Source organism: Charadrius vociferus, unplaced genomic scaffold, assembly GCF_000708025.1.
Source record: "Charadrius vociferus isolate BGI_N301 unplaced genomic scaffold, ASM70802v2 scaffold505, whole genome shotgun sequence".
Taxonomy (NCBI): Eukaryota; Metazoa; Chordata; class Aves; order Charadriiformes; family Charadriidae; genus Charadrius; species Charadrius vociferus.
Window position 1 is genome coordinate 475,899 of NW_009648645.1, and position 20,383 is coordinate 496,281.

The 20,383-nt window shown below is 40.5% G+C and overlaps 1 protein-coding gene across 1 annotated transcript in view; it reads right to left on the reverse strand.

Annotated features, from left to right (window-relative positions):
• TRPM3 (transient receptor potential cation channel, subfamily M, member 3) overlaps nucleotides 1-20,362 on the reverse strand; it is a 279,012-nt gene extending 258,650 nt beyond the window's left edge. The window contains exon 1 of the mRNA XM_009886395.1: nucleotides 20,273-20,362. Coding sequence (XP_009884697.1) covers nucleotides 20,273-20,362 — 90 coding nt within the window. The remainder of the gene's footprint in view (nucleotides 1-20,272) is intronic.
• Between the last annotated feature and the right edge of the window lie 21 nt (nucleotides 20,363-20,383).

Here is a 20,383-nt window from a genome sequence, read left to right on the forward strand (position 1 = left end):
CTGGAATATGCAGGTGATTAGGTAAACAGAGTTACCAATCACATACAGGTCATTCAAAGCTGAAAAATACATACCCACCCCAAGTTATATGGGTAATGTGCAAGACCTTATTTCTTATGTTCCATCAGAAAAAGCTACACAGTCCGTCCAACACTATACTGAAGTAGTGGTTCTGCTCACTGGCTCAGAACTCATAAAATCATCTATTGAATCATTAACGCTACCATCTTTCTTTGAGTTCTCTTTGGAGATTTCTTGGTCAATTAATCAATATTAAATTTGTTGGTTCATACTACATGAAAACATCACAAACTGAGAAGGTACTGTTCTGGGGTCCTACTGCTTTTCCTGAGTACACCGAAATGTGGGTTTGTAAAATATTGAGAAGTGAATATGATGTTTCCTAGGCATCTAACTGTCGATGGGAATCATGACTATTGATAGAGCACATCATATTTAAACACACAGAATGATCCAAGCAGTAACTTAATTAAGAATCCAAGAATTATTTTTTTTACCTGAATTGTACCAGAACTGCTATTTTTTGTCATACAATAGACCATATATTTACTAAGAAAAATAATATTACTCTATCTCTGTTTTGATTCAAATATGGAGGAGGAAATCATCCTAATTCACTGCAATAAGTTTTTGTTTCCACCTCCTGTTGATTAAATGTTCTTAAAAAGAAAAATGAGATCCATTTCTAGTATTTTTAAAGAATTCAAAGCCATTCGGAAAAGAAATCATATGATCTGAACTTCAGTATATTGTAGATCTCTATATTCAGTTGAATTAGTTCTAATTAAAACACTTTCAATCCTCACAAAACCCTTTGTTATATGCCAAAGGGAAGAAACAGCAGACCTCAAAGCATCATCGATGCCCAAGGCCTGGTGAATAACTGGTGAATAACTCATATGTCATCTGGCTGGATACAGCTGCATAAACTTATCAGGTGAACTAATCTCCCATGCTTCAGAAGTGGAATTATCTGACTAGCTCTTCTAGCTTTGGAAAGAAATGCAGGTGTTGCTACTACAGTAGTTTGGAAAGGATCCTCCAGGATCCTCCAGAAGAACTAACTGTGTGTTTATACTTTGCTTCCAGGTACAGTCACTAGCTCATCTTTCAAGGAGAGGAGAGGAAAAGGAAAACAGCCTCTGGACAATTCCTAGGAAGAGGAAAGGAAGAGGAAGGGGAGATACTTCTTCCAGATCATCTGAAACCATCCTGAGTCAGAAGGTTTGAGTGTCAGTATCTCAGTACAGAGCTGTAAGCAGGGTGGAGACGTCTGAAGACTTTTATTCTCTCTGCTGTGCAAACATACCTCCGGTGGATACAGATTTTATTTTCCTTATCCTTATAAGAGAAGACTAACAGCTATACTTGTGATCTCTTACATCATAGAGCCTTCTTCAAACTGTACCCACAAGATGCAATGTCACAGCTAGCACTATGACTATAAGGAGCTGTATGAGCATATATGTGAATACATCCAGCTCAGCTAGAGTTGAGTGATTCCTCCACACCACTGGTTTATTATGAGATAGTAGGCTTAAGACAGAACTACTTCAGGCAATGCGATGTGTAACAATCAGAAAAAAAAAAAAAAGCCTGCCCTACAAACAAAAATTCACTGATCGGTATGAGCCCCAATATCAATACTGAAGAAACAATTCTTAAGCTTTTCAGAAAGATATCATACATGTCTTCCTTTGAAAAAGGAACAGTGAGGTTGAGCACGCAGGGAAAATACTGAATTTTTATTTTCCCTAAAGTAGAAAAACTTTTGCTTGTGTTTTCCATATTAATACCTCGATCAATGCTTCAAATACAGCGCAGCTTCTTGATAAAAAGCCATAGTCTAATGGCTGCTTAGAGGTTTACCCTGAAAATTTGGTCATATCAGTACACTCTGCCAGGGGGAATATAAAATATTCTGCTATATATTTATCTTAAGGGAAAATTCTTTGTAAAATACAATGCAGTGTAAAACACAGTTCAGATTTTAAAAAGCTTTTTTTCTGAAAATATGCTTCAACTGAGTGTACGTGTACAATAAACCCTGTACAAGTAATGGTGTTTAAATTGCCTATCTAAAGGAAATGGGAAAAATAGCAGGGAATTAATGAAATATTCAGTTTACTAGATTGCTTTAAGTTCTTTATGAACCAAACTCAGACTGACACACCGATTCAAGTGAGACCAGAAAGTCTTCCACAGACCCTATCAGTGCCCTGTTCTTTCCTCCTCCTCCTCCTCCTCAAAAAAAAAAAAAAAAAAAAAAAGATGACTATTGCATCCCCATGCAAGGGTTTGTCCAAGGCCTTGAGCTCTGATTGCCCTGACCAACCTGAAACCATCTTTCTGTGGAGTCCTCCTCTGCAACACCTTTTCTCCAGCTCCTAGGGGTTTGGCTGCCTGTACCCAAGGCCAGCTCTGACAGAGGCAGGTCACAGCCCTGCAAGCTTCTCTAACACCTCCTGCCCCCACAGCAATCCCTGTCTGCAAATACTCATGCGCTGCCCTGGAGCAGTTCTCTGGGGACTGTGACCTCGTGTCCGTGGCCATGGTTCACTGTACAAATCATGAAGTTGTCTGTGGAAATTGAGTGTGGGGCAGTAAGCCCATTACAGTCTAGGGCTAACTGAGGCCATTTCCATTGAGATGACCAGGGCTAACCTGCCCCAGAGGCTGGGGCCTCTGTCAGACCTGACTCCCATAGTTTTTTGGCCTCTCAATTTGCCCAGAAGGCCCCAGTTTCTACCCAGTCATGCCACACATCAGCCGGTGCCTCTGCTGTAGATAGCAGGATCATCCAAAGGGTATAACACAAGACTTCAGACACGTCCTTCCGCATCCTGCACACCATTTTCCTGTCATCCTTGGAGGGCATGGTTGCAGCAGCACAACCTCATTGTTAACGGACAATCAGGATCCTTGTGCTTCTGTCTGGGAAGGAGGCAGACAGAGGCTGAAGACAAAACCCTGCTCCAGGATCTTTCAGGATGCTTCCTCCACCATTGCTGCCAGTGGTGCCTAGCCCTATTCTTAAAGACTTATCAAAACAAGTCCTGCCAAAGAAATGACTGATAGCCCCACTGTGCATAACTGTGCATAAACAAGTAAATATTCAATTTGAAATGAAGTAGGTCACAGATAACAAACCACTTGACAGCATGTAGCTGATATAAATTGCTAGCTCAACTGCTAGCATGCTAAAGAGACAGAGACACAATGGCTGTCTGAACTTTCTGAAAGCTGCCTGTTGCTGTAAATCAGTTTCTACAATTGTGATGCAACCAGCCATCCAAACAAATTTGTGAGACACTCAGCTGCAAAGCTGCTACAGCAAAAACAACTCCAGAACGTAATTGCAGTGTAATGTGTACCAAGAAACCACTCTGCTCCACATCCACAGGATACAGATAAAGTTTGTCACCTTTCACCCTTGATATATCCACTGTCACCAAGCATGGAGAGTAACTTCAGAAGACTCTTCTGACGACTCCTGAATTCAAGAAGATCCTGTGATAACAGCCTACCAGTTGCAACGTTGTTCTTCACTGCTTAAGAAAGCGTTTAAAAATATGTCTCTGCCCACATTTAAAACAGAAGAGATGCCTGTAAAACCAAGGACATTTTCTTTGAAGATTAACAGTCTTTGCTCCATTTTGGAAACTATATCAAATTAGGAATACACAACTTGCCAGACAGCTCCAGTTAGATCTGGCTGCTCAGGCCCCACACAGCTCAGTTTTGAGCATCTCCAAGGATGGAAAGTCTACAGCTTCTCCAGACAACCTGTTTCAGTGCTTAAACGCCCTTATGATGACTTGTTTCCATTACTCTTGTCCTGACACTCTGCATGTCTGAAAAACCTCTGGCTTCATCTCATCTCTACCCTGCTTTTAGGTATAGAAAGCCAGAAACAGAATTTCCTCCACCTTCCCTTCCTATGGTTGAACAAACCCCGCTCTCTCTTGCATGCCATGTGCAAAACTTCCTGACCAGTTTAGTGGCCTTCACCACATTCACTCCACCATGTCCATATGCTTCTTGTTCTGGGGAGCTCAGAACTGGACACAGTACTCAGATGTCGTCTCACAAACAGAGGAGAAGGATCACTTCCCTTGACCCTTGCTGGCTACAGTCCTAACACAGTGCACGATGATGCTGGCCTTCTTTGCCGAAAGAGTACACTGCTGCCTCATGTTCAGCCTCGCTGTCCACCATGAACTCCAGTTTCCACTGCTATTTCTAGTACTGAGAGTAAAATAGCAAAGGGGATGTCAAGTAAAGTTTTAATGTTTTTATAAATGATCTGGATGCAGGAGTTGAATGTACATCAAGTAAGTCTGCCAATGATATTAAACTTGGAGGAGCTGTGGACTCCTTGAGGGTAGAGAGTTGTTACAGAGGGATCTGGATAGACAAGAGAGCTTGGGCAATCACCAACTGTATGAAATTTAACTAGAGCAAGTGCCAGATTCTGCACCTGGGATGGGGTAATCCTGGTTATATGTACAAATTGGGGAACAGGAGGCTGGAGAGCAGCTCCGCAGAAAGAGATCTGGGGATTTGAGTTGGTGGCCAGCTGAATATGAATCAATAGTGTGCCCTGGCAGCCAAAAGGGCCAACCGTGTCCTGGGGTGCATCAAGCACAGCATTGCTAGCAGGTCAAGGGAGGTGATTGTCCCTCTCTACACTGCACTGGTGTGGCCCCACCTTAAATATTGTGTGCAGTTTTGGGTGCCTCAATATAAGAATGACATCAAACTATTAAAGTGTGTCCAGAGAAGGGCAATCAAGATGGTGAAAGACCTCGAGGGCAAGAATAATGTGGAGCAGCTGAGGTCACTTCACTTGCTGAGCTTTGAGAAGACAAGGCTGAGGGGTGACCTCATCGCAGTCTACAGCTTCCTCAAGGAGGGCAGTGGAGGGGAAGGTGCTGATCTCATGTTAAAGTGGAATGAAGCTGCGTCAGTGGAAGTTCAGATTGGGCATTAGGAAAAGGTTCTTCACTGAGAGGGTGGTTGATCACTGGAAGAGGATCCCCAGGTAAGTGATCATGGGACCAAGCCTGTGAGAGTTCAAGGAGCATCTGGGCGATGCTCTTAGTCATATGGTTAAGTTTTAAGTAGTCCCGTGTGGAGCAGGAGGTTGGACTCAATGGTCCTTATGGGTCCCTTCCAACACGAGATATTCTATGACTCTAAGTATACATGGATGAGCTAACTAATTTTAGCTCAGATCTGCTATCTCCAGAATGAGATCAGGAAGCAGACAGCAAACAGCAGCTAGTGAAAAGATTAACTTGATTAGGCAATTCTGCAACAAACCGGTATTAGTAATATGACATTCTAAAATGTATTTGTATTTTATCCTTTGCATTAAGTTCAAAGACATTGCATTATTGTTGACTTTTCTGTTTTCATCTGCTTTATCTTACTTATAGCATCTTTTCCATATTTCTGTTGCTAAACTACTTCAATTTTTTATTTTTAAATAACCCATTTTTATGAATGGAATTTGGAAAAAAAAATAGTACAAGCAGAGATCTACCAGTATGTACATAATCCAAACAAGTGGGATATGATAATAATTGCTGCTTTAAGCATAATGTGTTTTAGCATTTATGTATTCACAGAGTATTCAGATCACATATCAACTACCTGAATTAATTATGGGTATCTCATTCCTTTCTGAATCTTCCTTGTTTGCACCGAAACAAGTGCATTATGTTATGCTGCCTGTGGCCCCCTGGTGAAAAGCTGAAAGTCCCCACAGCAGGAAGCAAGTGTTTTAATGGCAGCTAGTTTGTGTATCTGAGGAAGACCTCAAACACAAAATTTAGGGTCATAGCCTGTTGCATGATGGAAGCACAAAACAGGAAAACCAGAAAGAGATAAAATTTTAATGGAGCAGTTTTGATACACATTATAAGTCCCTCATCTTAGCAATTTTGAGTTCTCCAGTTTCAGGAAACAAGATAACAGACTGTTACAGTTGTGTTGGGACTGTTATTTCCAGTGAATGATGCCTTGGTAGTTTCTGAAAAACCAATATAGAGTCAAGGGATATTACTTCTGAGCACACAAAAATAAGGCATTAAAAAGTGACTTTGAGGATGTTAATCACAGAATGGTAGGGGTTGGTAGGGACTTTTGGAGATCATCTAGTCCAAATTCCCTGCCAAAGCAGGTTCACCTAGAGCAGGTTGGACAGGAATGCATCCAGGTAGGTTTGAAGATCTCCAGAAAAGGAAACTCCACAACATCTCTGGGCAGCCTGTTCCAGTGCTCTGTCACCCTCAAAGCAAATAAGTTTTTTCCTCATGTTGAGATGGAATTTCCTGTGTTCCAGTTTGTGCCCGTTGCCTCTTGTCCTGTCACCAGGCACAACTGAAAAGAACCTGGCCTCATCCTCTTGATAAACACAGATAATATCCCTTCTCAGTCTTCTCTTCCCCAGGCTAAAATGACCCAGGTCTCTCAGCCTTTCCTCAGAAAAGAGAGGCTCCAGTCCCGTGATCATCTTCGTAGCCCTCTGATGGACTCTTTCCAGTAGCTCCTTGTCCTTTGTGAAGTGGGGAGCCCAGAACTCGACACTGTACTCCAGACGTGGCCTCACATGGGAAGAGTAGAGTGGGACGATAACATCCCTTGACCTGCTGGCCAGACTCTTTTTAATGCACCCCAGGACACCACTGGCCTTCTTGGCCACAAGGGCACATTGCTCACTTATGGTCAACTTATTGTCCACCAGCACTTCTAGGTCCCTCCCTGCACAGCTGCTTTCCAGCAGGTCAACCCCTAACCTGTACCTGTGCATGGGGTTATTCCTCCCTAGATGCAGGACCATACACTTGCCCTTGTTGAACTGCATTAAGCTCCTCTCCACCCAACTGTCTTGTCCAGGTCTTGCTGAATGGTGGCACAGCCTTGTAATGTGTCAGACACTCCTCCCAGTTTTGTGTCATCAGCAAACTTGCTGAGGGTACACTCTGTCCCTTCATCCACATCGTTGAGAAATATGTTGAACAAGAGTGGGCCTAGTAGTGACCCCTGGGGAACACTGCTAGCTACAGGCCTCCAATTAGACTCTGGACCATTGATCACAACCCTCTGAGCTCTGCCATTCAGCCTGTTCTCAATCCACCTCACTGTCCACTCATCTAACCCACACTTCCTAAGCTTACATGTGAGGATGTTATGGGAGACAGTGTCAAAAGCCTTGCTGAAGTTGAGGTAGACAATGTCCACTGGTCTCCCCTCATCTACCCAGCCAGTCATGCCATCATAGAAGGCTATCAGATTAGTCAAGCATGATTTCCCCTTGGTGAATCCATACTGACCACTCCTGATAAAGTTCTTCTCTACATGCTTAGAGAAGACATCCGGGATGAGCCGTTCCATCACCTTTTCAGGGATGGAAGTGAGGCTGGCTGCCCTGTAGTTTCTGGGGTCCTCCTTCTTGCCCTTTTTTAAGACTGGCATGACACTGGCTTTCCAATGTTCTCAGGCACCTCACCTGTTCTCCATGACCTTTCGAAGACGATGGAGAGTGGCTTTGCAATAATATCTACCCACCTCCCTTGGCACTTGTGGGTGCATCCCATCAGGGCCCATGGGTTTGTGGGAGTGAAGTTTGCCCTAAATGTTCTGTAACCCAATCCTCTTCTATCAAGGGAGAGTCTTCCTTTCTCCAAGTTCTCTCCAGGGTCTGAGATTCCTGGGGGATCAGCCTTAGCAATACAGACTGAAGCAAAGAAGGCATTCAGTAACTCCGCCTTCTCTGCATCCTCCGTCACCAGAGCACCTACCTCATTCAGCAGTGGGCCCACGTTCTCCCTAGTCTTCCTTTTACTACTGATGTATTTGAAGAAGCCCTCCTTGTTGTCTGTGACATCCCTTGCCAGGTTTAATTCCAAGTGGGCTTTAGCCATCCTCATTGCATCCCTGCATACTCTGACAATGTTCCTATACCTTCCCAAGCAGCCAGTCCCTTTTTCCACATTCTGTACATTTTCTGCTTCCATCTGAATTTTTCCAGAAGCTCCTTGCTCATCCATGCAGGCCTCCTGCATCCTTTGCCTGATTTCTTACTCCTAGGGATGCACTGATCTTGAGCTCGCTAGTTTTACTCATGATGATACATAATAGGTGCTTCCAAACTCAGATTTTTCATCTGGAAGAGACCTTTTTCTAGAGTATACATTTACATCTAGTGCACGCCATAGCATTTTGGCATGAGGAAGAAATGCTGTGGGAGAAGAGACACATGCCAGCTTAGTTCACATGGTGTTTCAGTATTAACCTTGCTTTAGCTAAGGCCAAGGAATAGTGTGTCCCAGAACGGGGGTCCAAATGCCACATCAGCCAATCTTAAATCATCATTGAGGAGAAATCCTTCCTGACATGAAATTAGCTCTACCTTTTAAATAGGCATTTAGTAACAAGTGCTAAGAGTAGAATTAGGGTCGAGATGACTGTCACAAGGAATCTAGTTATCAAGGCTTGAAGCAATGTCATCTTAAGTTATCACATTGATACTGAAATAAAGCATCACAAAATCACCTAAAGTACAATACTTCACTATGCAATTCTGAAGCACTAGGAGCAAACACTCCACCATTAATGTGGTTTAACTGTAATAAAATGTCATTCTGTGATTGCATCAATGCAAACAAGGGCTAGGGCTGCCATGGATAGTGAGCAAATCTTCATTGCTCAAAGAAAATGAAAAAGCATTTTTTTTCCTTACGCCATGCCACTAATCAATTCAATTAATAAATGTTCCACACACTTCTCTGCAGCTACTCATATTTGTTTAATCATATTAAGTACTTTACTTCAGCTTTTTGCCCTCCTCATTTACTTTATGGGTAGAGTAGACTTGGGATTTGATATGGAAAAAATTTGCAGCATTAGTTATGCACACAACTATTTGCAGCAGAGATACTTGAACGTATGCCCAGTCTTGAATCAAAATAATCTAATGTACATTATACATATCATGGACTATTGCAGTGTTTCTGCTTCAAGCTTCAAGCTCTGCTATCTGGTAAATAAGGGCCAACGCCCCTAAAAATCAGTGAAATTGTCTCCATTGATTCAACTGGTTTTCAGATGAGTCCTAAATAAATTGATGGAAACTATCTGTGCTAACACATATCATGTCATTGAGACACTAAATTTGTCAGATAATTTGATGCAAACAATTTGCTCAGTTTCAGGGCTTACTTAAAGACTTCTTATTGTAGTCACATCACTGGCAGAGTGCAATAGTGGGTGAACAAGTAGTTCTTCTCATTTGTTCTAACTCTACAGATATCCATTTTATCATGGGATGTTTTAGTAACTCTTGAGAATTTTTGAACATTAAATAAAACTGAAAATTTGCACTACTTAAGAACTAAAAGTAACCACAAGAAAAAAACCTCATCCTTGGATGTTAGTAATAGCAGTCAGCAGCTTCTAAGGGGAAGCAATCCTCTGAACAATTTACTATTCCCAATTTGAATAGGCTAAAGCTCCCACAGTTACCATTAATAAGAAATTGCACAGGATATTTTTGGCTTGATAGATCAGATCTTTAAATTGTTCTTAAATAATCACATGTATCAAAAGAAAATAAACGGATCGTATTTAATTTCCCACGAGGATATCTCTGAAAATCTTTTATGTCCCTCCCCCCAAGTTTGTGTTAGAAAGAACCAAAATCACCTTTTTATTCCAGAGAAATGCACATAAATATTAAATTTCCTCATTTGTATGTAATAAAGTTAGCATATCTGCTTGAAGTTCAGTGTCTTAGTAAGTACTGTGCTGCTGATAATCCCCCACATTGAGTTTTAAAATTTCTTTGCTAATGCAACCATTAAAAAGCACTGATTTATTACTATGCAAAGAAACAAAACCCATCTTTCTGCTGTGCACATAGAAAGGCATTGTGCCCCCCAGAACTCTCCTTGAAGACTGACAGTTGTTAGTCACCTCACATTCTTGTAAAGTCAGTTAAATCAGAAAGACTTTGTAGACAATTTAACAGACTCTCCTCTTCAGGAGACAGAAAGGAAGGAGAGTTGTGATACCTGTTTCCTTATCAACCCTTCCCCAGTTTTAAGAGCTCGGATTAGCATGAAAGATTGAGCAGGAGTCCTTCACCTCCCTACTGGCCTTTCCAGTAAAACACCTGAAGATAGAGAAAGAGAGAAAAAAGCAAGCAGCAAGGGAATCTCAGTCTAACTTCCATGGAGGAAATAGTGGAATAAATAATCTAATAATTTGTGTTGGAAGGTGACAATGAGCCATATGTCATAAGTGGATCTATTACACTAGCTAATTTCCAAACACAGCACAAGAATTTTTAAACACAAGAGATTGCTACATCTATTGCCTCTGCTCATAGTGGGCAAAACAAGAAATCACATACTTTAAGTGCAGCAAGAAAGATCCAGGCAGACATCACAAAAAAATATTTCTGATGGCATAGATAGGGTCACTATAAAAGATTGCCTATAAAGGTTATGACTTTAGGAACTTAGACAAACACCTTATTGTGGTTTGGGCTGGTCTGGTCCTGTTTCACCTCAAACCAGGACATTCCTGCAAGAAATTATGCATATGGAAGTAGTTCTGCTAGTAGCAGGATACAGCAAGCAACTTTTGGGGATCTCTTTTTATGATGTATCCCAATCTACAGTGTTCTCACAGAAGAAAGTAAGTGTAGGACCTCTAAAAAATTAGGATCATACTCTTTTTAAAGACTAAGTTGGATTTGAACTGTGTAATTTTAAAAAGTACTTTGCTTTGCAACTATATATATCAAAGAGAATCCCAAATTAAAGCCATCACATCCAAAAAACAAAGGGATCCCTTTAACTATTGCTGTGCCTGTCTTAATGAGCATTCAGGGCAACCCTGATGCCTGACCTACCCATCCTTCAGGCAGAGGGAGTTGACTTCTTCCTTGGATAACTCAGTCATTGGACTGCCTGTAGCAAATCATTTGTTATCATTATTGCCACCATAACCTGGCACCACTATTGCTTCTGTAAGTACAGGCTAAGCAGCTGAATGTCAGAAAACTGCTTTGAGTGATGCAGTTCAAGAAAAGGGCCAGCGAGGAAGTGGGCAGAACCATAGGGGAAAAAACTGAGAAAAGCAGTAGTATTATGTCTAGGTTGTGCAGATCTTCACAGTTTAAATGCGATAACACAGAATTTACAGCCAGAAAAAAATACTCTTCCTCAAATACGACCTCCTACATGAGACACCACCTAGTAATCTGAAGTGCTGAACCCAAAATTGAACAAGAATGTATTCAGAAAATGCCTTCTGCAATTCAGAAAACTTAGAAATCTCGACATACTATCACAGAAAAGTGAGTCTGGAAGGTCCTCAGGGTATCCTGTAATCAGTTTTGGTCTCTCTTTCTAGCTGTATTCAAAGATGCACATCGAGCCATCACACTGGGAAACTGAGGTGTGATGTTGCATTACAACAGACCCGGCAGCAACATGACATGCCGATTCAGTAAATCACAAAGTTCAAAATTGTCATCCTTCCGCAACAAAATAATGCAGTACACCTTCCTTAAATTCTTAATTGTGATGGTTCAGTAAGTTACTACACCTGCCCCCTGTATCCACCAACAACAGGTGAAGAAAAAGGCAACCAAAAGACAATGTTTTCACTCAATCACCTTCTCACTAATGTAAAATCAGTCTGATGATTGTTTTAATTACATTGTAAGAATCCTGATATTTTCTTCACTAACTTCCTTGACACTGCTAAAAGCACTTTGTCAGACTGTTTCACGTCATCCTATTATTTGGGGGATGAAAGATATTTTCGATGAAGTTATTTTATTTCATGCTTTATTACCAGCTTTGACATAAATTTCCAGATTGCCCCAAAGGCATTTATTTTTGCACTGTAGCATAGTCTTGTTAGCAATTCAGGTGGAATAAAACCACTCAGCTTCACTTTATGGTCTTGTGCCCTGAATTTTTCACATGCCACCCTTTCAAACATAAGGAACAGTATTGCAGAACATTAGAATCTTACACTGTTAATACAGAACTCCACCGACACATTAAGCAGCATTGTATCTGTTGCCTCTTGGTTGTATGACTTTTGTATGTAGTAGCATTTTACAATTATTTTTAAAACAATAGCATCTTCTCAGAACCAGCTTTATTTTTTTTCTATTGTGTTAATATATATCAAAAATGCTACTTTGTCAAATATTTAATTTCTGTGGAAAAAAGACCGTAAAGCATCTCTCATGCAGTCACAAATTAGGAAACTTGCATTTACTTTCTGATAGGCAAATTTATTGCAGTGTTTCATGTATTATCAATTATTGCAAAGACCAGTGGGAATTGAGGCCACTTGCCACCTTCTGTAAGTATTCAAGTATGAACAGACTGAGCCTCGTGGGATGCAGATATCATTGATGAGTGAAGTCCTTCTACACGCAGGAAACATGGACAACCCTGCATGAGTTGTCTGATACTTCACCTTTGTCACTGAAGCCCACTGGCCTCGCAGCACAGAAGGTGGAAAAACCCCACTGTGTTTTCTATGATGAAGGTAAAGACACTAATGAAACAGCTGGATTTAGGGAAAGCACTGCAAAATAATGTTGACGTGCAAGAGAATAAAAACCTGTAGTCATTGCAGGATCCTTACTTTAAAACAGACAGGTATTTCTATACCTTAGCTGCTGCATCACGACTGAAAAATTAATAGTACCATTTCACAGAAACACATTTCTATAACTTCTTTTTGAAAAGCACTCACACAGTGGTGACATACCTAGAAAGAAAAGCCTTTTTTGTTCTAAAATTCTCTGGTTAAAAAGAAGAAACTTTGCATTCACACAGCCTTTTCCAACCTGAAAGTCAAAACCATTTTTCCCTTTACACGGAATTAGCAGACTACAGCCTCCTCCTTCAAAATGGCATTGATGTGTCTACCTCTTTTACATGTAGGCTATCCCGTGGGAACATGAGTCCTACTGCTAGGCTTTCTGTTTTGATCTCTCCCTTTCTTTTGTCTTAATTGAGATAATATTTCTTGTTGTGGAAACTGATTTGCTGCTACATCACTGCTAAATCAGTGGTCACCAACCTGAGTCATGTTCACGGAAAAGATTCAGTCAACAAAGGAAACTGCTAACAAGCTCTGATTCACCTTTGATCATATAAAAATGTCTGCTGCACCAAAGAGTGAACCACACAAAGTGACTACTTCTGTGTAAGGAAAAATCATTATCAGCTTCTACATTTCCTTCCCTTTCAGAAGAAATGAACTGATGTAATCTGCCAAAAACTCCTTATGCATGAACATGCCCAGTTGCCATGTGAGAAGGGTCAGCGCATCTCACCATTGGTGAGAAGCATGACTTCAAGAAATAAGCAGCTTTTGAGAATGTGCAACCCCCAAAAGGCATATTATCAGTTCTTCAAACCCAGCTGTAAAATGTCTTTACCACGCTGCCATTACTTGGTTATAAAATGTGAAGGACTAGAGGTGCATCTAACAGCTGAGCTGCAGCAATGCAAGCATACCTGTGCAAAGGTGCCATGAAGCTATATTGCAACACCCATTGCTCCCCTGATTTGGGGTCTTACACGAATTTCCAGACAATAAAGCAGGAGACTGCAAAGACATAGCAGTGCCCTAGCCAGGCCAAGCTCTTTTTCCTGCTGCCCTTAAATGATGAAACTGATGGTTCAAGAGCAGAGCACAAAACAGAACGCAGAATTTTTCTCTTTGCTGGTAACGTGGCTTTTGGGTTTCTAAGGACAAATAATGCACCCCAGAAAATATGTGAATTAGAGGCAAAACCATACAAGGTCTATTACAACTGTAATACATATAACTATGATCCTTCTGGCAGGAAAACAGGAGTTTGTTTATCAAATAATTTCTTTCTGAAGAGAACTTGCATGCCTTCTTAAAACTCATCTATCTTTCATACCGTATACAGTGTCGCACCGTACCGAGATGTGTGAGTAGTTTTTCTATTAGCAAATTTACAAGAAAATTGTTACATTGACTGATATTTTCTACATGCCTATGTTTTAAGCAATCTGATCCTAAGGGCTGAACTGTCATTACTTCCCAGAATGCATCAAATCCTCCTGAAGGAAGCATAGTGGTGGCTCATTTGTTATTACAATTTAAGTCAGTAAGCAGCTGAGTGCAGGCACAGGTAAATTACTACCCTCATTTTACTGACGCTAATGTGCATATTACTTTCAGAAACATTTAGTGCACCAGCTCACTAATGATAACAGTATGCATTAGGATTTGTTCCAAGTATCTCAGTTTTTCAGTCAAGTCTTAGTAAACCTGCCTTCTCATTTTGCTGCAGTTTGAAAGGGGGATATGGTTAATAAACTAAAATAATAATCAGAATAAATTCTTAACCATTAAGCAGTAATAAACCAGAAGACCTCACTGCCAACTGGACATCAAAAGACTAGCTAAGAGAAAAAAATCTACACATTTTGACTGCCTTTGTGTGTAGATTTCTGCTTATTTTCTCATTGATAGTGAACAAAATAACATAAAATGCTTACACTTCTGTTTCTGAGGACCATAACACAATCTAACATTACCATCTCATGATTATGGTACAAAATTCCACTTACAAGTAATTTTAAAAATTATTTATCATAATTATCTTCCCTAAGTTATAGGACTATTCTATCAGTCCAATAACCGTTTTTTTTTCAAATCCATGTGAGGGACAAAATCAGTTCCAAAAGATATACCTTTATCCTTTCTAACAGTCCCTTTTTCTCACAGTAGAGGGTTTATAGAGGACACATTTCATTCTGCCATCATTTTGGAGAAGCAAATTTTTCGTTCAGTTTATGAAATCAGATTTTTTAAAAGTATCCTCAAATAAAGTTGTATTCAGTAATCAAATAGCAATCACATTTTAGCTGCTTTAAGCTGTTGAATGGTGTGGTATTTCACTATGTGCCCTAATAAAGGCTGCCACGTGTTTCCCAGTCTTTATTCCTGTAGATACCTTCCTTACGGACACAACCAAACTTGCTGTAGCAGAAGAAATATTGTCCACACTTCTATTTCACATATTTCAATACGGCCAGAATTTCATATGTATATATCATCACACTTAAAAGACACTCTGTATCATCCTAATCAACCATTTTTATGTTTTCATTTTTCTCTTGTGTTATCTTACACATTCTTGATAGGGCAATAAAATAAAAATAATTAAAAAAAAAATGTTTTCCTATTTGGCAAGAAATTTAGATCTCTTTAAGCTTCCAGCAGTTCCTGGATCTAGTTTAGGCTACTGCTCAGGTTAGGTAAACGTTCCTTGTATTTATTTGGATAGCTGAGCAGGCATTTTTACTCAACCATACTCTGGGAAAAATTAGCCGAAACATTTTCTCCAGTGTTTCTTCTGATTCACTCTGTTTCCCTTCCTCTGATCCTTCCAAAGTTCCCACCTTCTAAGTCTACTTACTGACATGCAATTCAAGTTCATTATAAAAAATGTTAGTATTCTTATTAAGAAAAAATAGGCTGGGCAATTTGTTGCTTTCTAAATTTTTAGTGCAGTACTTCTGCATATGCACATCTCTAAATCTGTGGTGTTAGACTTATTGCACATTACAGACCTTTTATTTTTCAGTTGTTTGGGTTTTTTTAGTCTATTGCTTATTCCTTGATCCCCTGGCATGTATCTTACCTGTCCCAAGCAGAAGTGCAACATCTGCAGTCTCTCTGAGGGCACAAGGTCCTCTGAGTGAAGTCTTTACTATGCTGTCATTCATTATTTTTTTTTTAGAGCAGACAACATTGTTCTAAAAGGTCTGTTTTCTCTAAATCCTGCCATGGGGATTTGGCTTCCTTTCTTGGGAGGCAATCTCTTCTTCTGACATGTGGAGACTCAGAAACTCTCCTCCACCGTGAAACAAACAGACTACCAGAGCTTTCTGCTACTGGAACAATAGCTCTTACATATACAATGGCACAAAGTGGACCACGGCTGCTTGCCACTAATATTAACCCTACCTTAAAAGAAATAAAAAAGCATCAAGGTAACAAGACCTTGGCCAAACACACAAAGAAACAAGCTTCAGAACTCAGGCAGAGAAACAGAAGCTGGACAAGTCACTGCTGGAAAGCCACTTCTGGAAACTAACCTGACCGTCTAAGGAAATGACAGTTTCCCTTTCTGCACAAAGCCACCCTCTCTGCACATGTGCTCAAGGCACTTCTTAATCCTCTTACTTCAGAAGGAAAGGCATTAGGCAGTGCATTAGCATGTGTTTAAGCATATTGAAACAACTACAGAAAGTACCAGCATAGAAAGTGCTACAGGAAATATTTATTAGGGGGAAAAATGAGAGTAGCAAAGGATGAGCTGATGACACAAGTCGTAAAAATATTCTCCAATAATTTGTTTCAATCTCTACTTCAGATACAGCTCCTAGTATTCTGTGTGCCTGTTAGAAAACGAAAAATTGAGAAAACAGGATTATAAAACCGTACCCAAACATGAGGGTATTAGTGAAGTGGGTTAGAACAGGAACACATGCCTGGAAGAAAAGCACAGGGAGCAAAGCTGGACAGCGTTTGCAAATGATCCTAGTTTATTTAAATCAAATGAGGTCACTGTGGCCAGAGCAGTATCAAATGTCAGTTCAGGCAACGGAGCACTGCACATCATTTCAACGGAACAGAATAAGAGCATAGACTACCTGTTGAATAACACCTTTTATTATTTATTTAAAACCAATCATTTCAAGACAATCCCACAGGTTTGTTAGTGAGTAATATAAACTGAGAGGCCTCCCTGCAAGTCTTAGATTCCAGTGTTTGTTTAGATCTATGAGTGTGAAAGGACCGATGCTACACTTAAAACTGTATCCACAGGATAAGAACTTCAGACTACTTATTAAGAGGACATGGAATTAATTGAAAAGTTCGTGCTGTTTATTACCAAGGTCCAGGTCATGCCACAGTGATTTTTTCGTGTGTAAAACAAGAAATGTCTGCTATCTCTTATTCATACAAGTTCAGGCAAAGGTGTATCCTTGAATTTAATAATCATAGAATCATAGAATGGTTTAGGTTGGAAAGGACCTTGAAGATCATCGAGTTCAACCCCCCTGCCATGGGCAGGGACACCTCCCACTAGACCAGGTTGCCCAAGGCCACGTCCAGCCTGGCCTTGAACACCTCCAGGGATGGAGCCTCAACAACTTCTCTGGGCAACTTGTTCCAGTGCCTCACCTCCCTCAAAGAGAAAAATTTCTTCCTGATGTTTAACCTAACCCTGCCCTCTTCCAGTTTATATCCATTCCCCCTCATCCTGTCACTATATGCCCTAGTAAAAAGTCCTTCCCTGTCTCTCCTGTAGGCCCCCTTTAGGTACTGGAAGGCCGCAATAAGATCTCCCCAGAGCCTTCTCTTCTCCAGGCTGAACAGCCCCAACTCTCTCAGCCTCTCCTCACAGAAGAGTTGCTCCAGCCCTCAAATCATCCCTGTGGCCCTCCTCTGGACACGCTCCAGCAGGTCCATGTCCTTCTTATGTTGAGGACTCCAGAGCTGGACGCAGTAATATGTCATAATAATAATGTCATTTAGTTGTTTTGTCCTGGTAGACTATAATAAAGCATGGAAATGACAATGAAATTATGATATTTTACATTCTTTTACTCTTAATAAATTTACAGCGTACATTCAAATAGAGTTTGGCAACCATAGGTAAAGCAGATAATAATAAAAATGTGCCATTACATATCAGCTTTTGCAAAGTTTATTCTGTTATTGAAGGCATTCTCTGCAGATTAAGACTGTATAAAACGGGTCTACTAGATATCCACTGAGAAACAATATTGTATTAGTCCTTATGAACACTTAATATATTTGGAAACTGGGCAATTAAAAAATGAGCTTAGATCACTGCACTTGCCTTTCCAATGTTTGTGGATTTAAAAGACACCTTCTCATTTAGAAAAAAAGGTTTCTTCTTTATTTTTTGGAGAAAGACACAAGAGAAAAAAATAGACACACCCTTCTGATAGGTGAATTGTATAAAAAAAAAAATTTCAAATTCCCTGAGAAAAAAAAAACCCAGGAAAATATTTATACTGGCAATTTATCATCTGGCAATTTAATGCTGCTGTTATCACACTCTTCCCTTAATAGCTCTTCATGACAGGAGAATTCCTTCAGGTTGGCTCTTGGGGAATTAGGACAATGGGGCCCTGCTGTTACATGACTCACTTGCTTTGAACATGTTAAATAATAAAAGACAAAGATAAGAAGTATACATTGGAAGCAAAATTTTAAGCTGATTGGGAGCCCGGAAGATGCTGATACATGCATTTCCTTCTCCAAGCAACCAGCTCTGTGCATCAGCTCAGGAAGGTGCCAGAGTCCCACCTCCTTTCTGTGGTCTCTCGCACACCTCACACACCCCTCCGTGCAGAGGCTGCTCATCTCTGGTTATTTGCCCTGCTCTTGTTAACTCCGCAGGGTCCGCTCCCTATCTGGCCCTAAAGGGTTATAGCTGTAGCTTCAGAAAATCATTTTTGGTCAGCTCTTTTAATAATTAATTGCAACGTTCACCCTTAAAACGTGCAATGAAGAGAAACCATACACAGGGGGCAACATTTGTCTGCCAAAAAAGAAATATTGCAGACTCCTTTTTTCTTTCCTGATATTGAAAATGACAATAAAATTCCCCACATCTGTGTTCTCACTCCTTGGGAAAATGATGTTTTCCTGAATGTATCTGACTTGTAGAGTATGGATATTCTAATGTGTGCTTCTGCGGTGGGGGGGAGGGGGAAAAGCCTTTGCAAGAGAATCAACATCACTTTTCTGATTTGTTCTGTATTAGTTATATTTTGATTTTTTCAGCAATCTAAGTGTTATCTTTCTTCTGTTCTTTGGAGCTGCTCACAGTGTACCTCCCAGCAGTCATACATCTGGTTTGGAAGCAGAAATATTTTTCAAGGGTAGCCCCTTCCTGTCAGGATGTGACAAATACCTGTTACGATACACAGTATGGTCACTTGTGCATCGCATGTACAATAACTGTACGTGCAATATACACCTGCTAAGCACACTATCATACGCCACACTACTATTCAAAGATATTGCATTAGTAAGGACTGACCTAATTTGAAAGCAACCCCCACAAAATCGAATGGTTATGTCAAACATTACCTTCTAATACACTGTTAGAGTAGCCATGTTTTACCTGGCTGCATATTAATTTCAAAGCCAAACTACCAAGTACTAAGATGAACTGATATAATTAGTGTCATTAATCCAACATTTTATAAACCATACTGCAGGTGCAGAAACCTAAAGGGATCTAACTATATTAAGTTTTCATTGTATAATCCATTTAATTAAGAAGTTCTATGAACAAAGAAGACTTTTGAGTTTAATGTAACATTTTTTTTTATCACAAAGTTGATTCAAGATATTTTGTTTTGCAGTTACAAATGCGTCTAAAACAGCTTCAGTGGGACACACAATAGTAGTGGTAGTTTACGTGCTGAGATTAAGAGCTCTCCGCTGTCTATAATCCAAAATATTTTTTTTGAATAATTAATAATTACCTCCTAGGAAAGCACATTTTAAAACACCACCAAAAACACCTTCAAAACTGTGTCACTTGGTTTAAACAAAAAATCACCATCAGAAAGTTTCACTGATGCTGTCTGCACTGCCAGTCTTTAACTGACCCTATTCCTATGTAACAGCTTTCAACAAACCAAGATGATTTTTGTCCACTCACAGCCTGCTCCACTTACAAGTTGTTCCGAGTAGTAGTGGACATTCGCGTATTTAATAGGGATGAGATAACCCCAAAGAGCAGATACCAGGGAGCCACTCACAAAGGAACACACCTTATAAACGGACTACTTCTTCATCCCTAGAAGTTCGCGGCTTGATTTTTTTAAGGCAAGGCAAACAGAAGCACAGATGATATCCACCATCCCTTACTCCCCTTCTACCCCTCTCACAGACCCTTCCCCACAGAAAAAAACGTGCCGAACGGGAGCACAGACACACAATTTTGGCATCTTCAGCGACTAGCAAGGGGTTTTCAAGGCAGCAGGGAAGCTAATTAATAGCAAAGTTGGGACTATTTCTGAATTAACTTTCCAGCAACAGCGCCTGCAGCCCTCCGGGCAGATGCCGAGCGGCGGGCTGCGGTTCCCCCGGCGGGCTGTCACCTTACCTTAAGAAGTCTGACGGAGGGGAGGAAGGCGGCATGGCAGAGCTTGCGGATGGTCCAGTTGAGTGGCCGGGGAGCATCGGTCTGATTCATGACCCTCCACAAACCCCACGG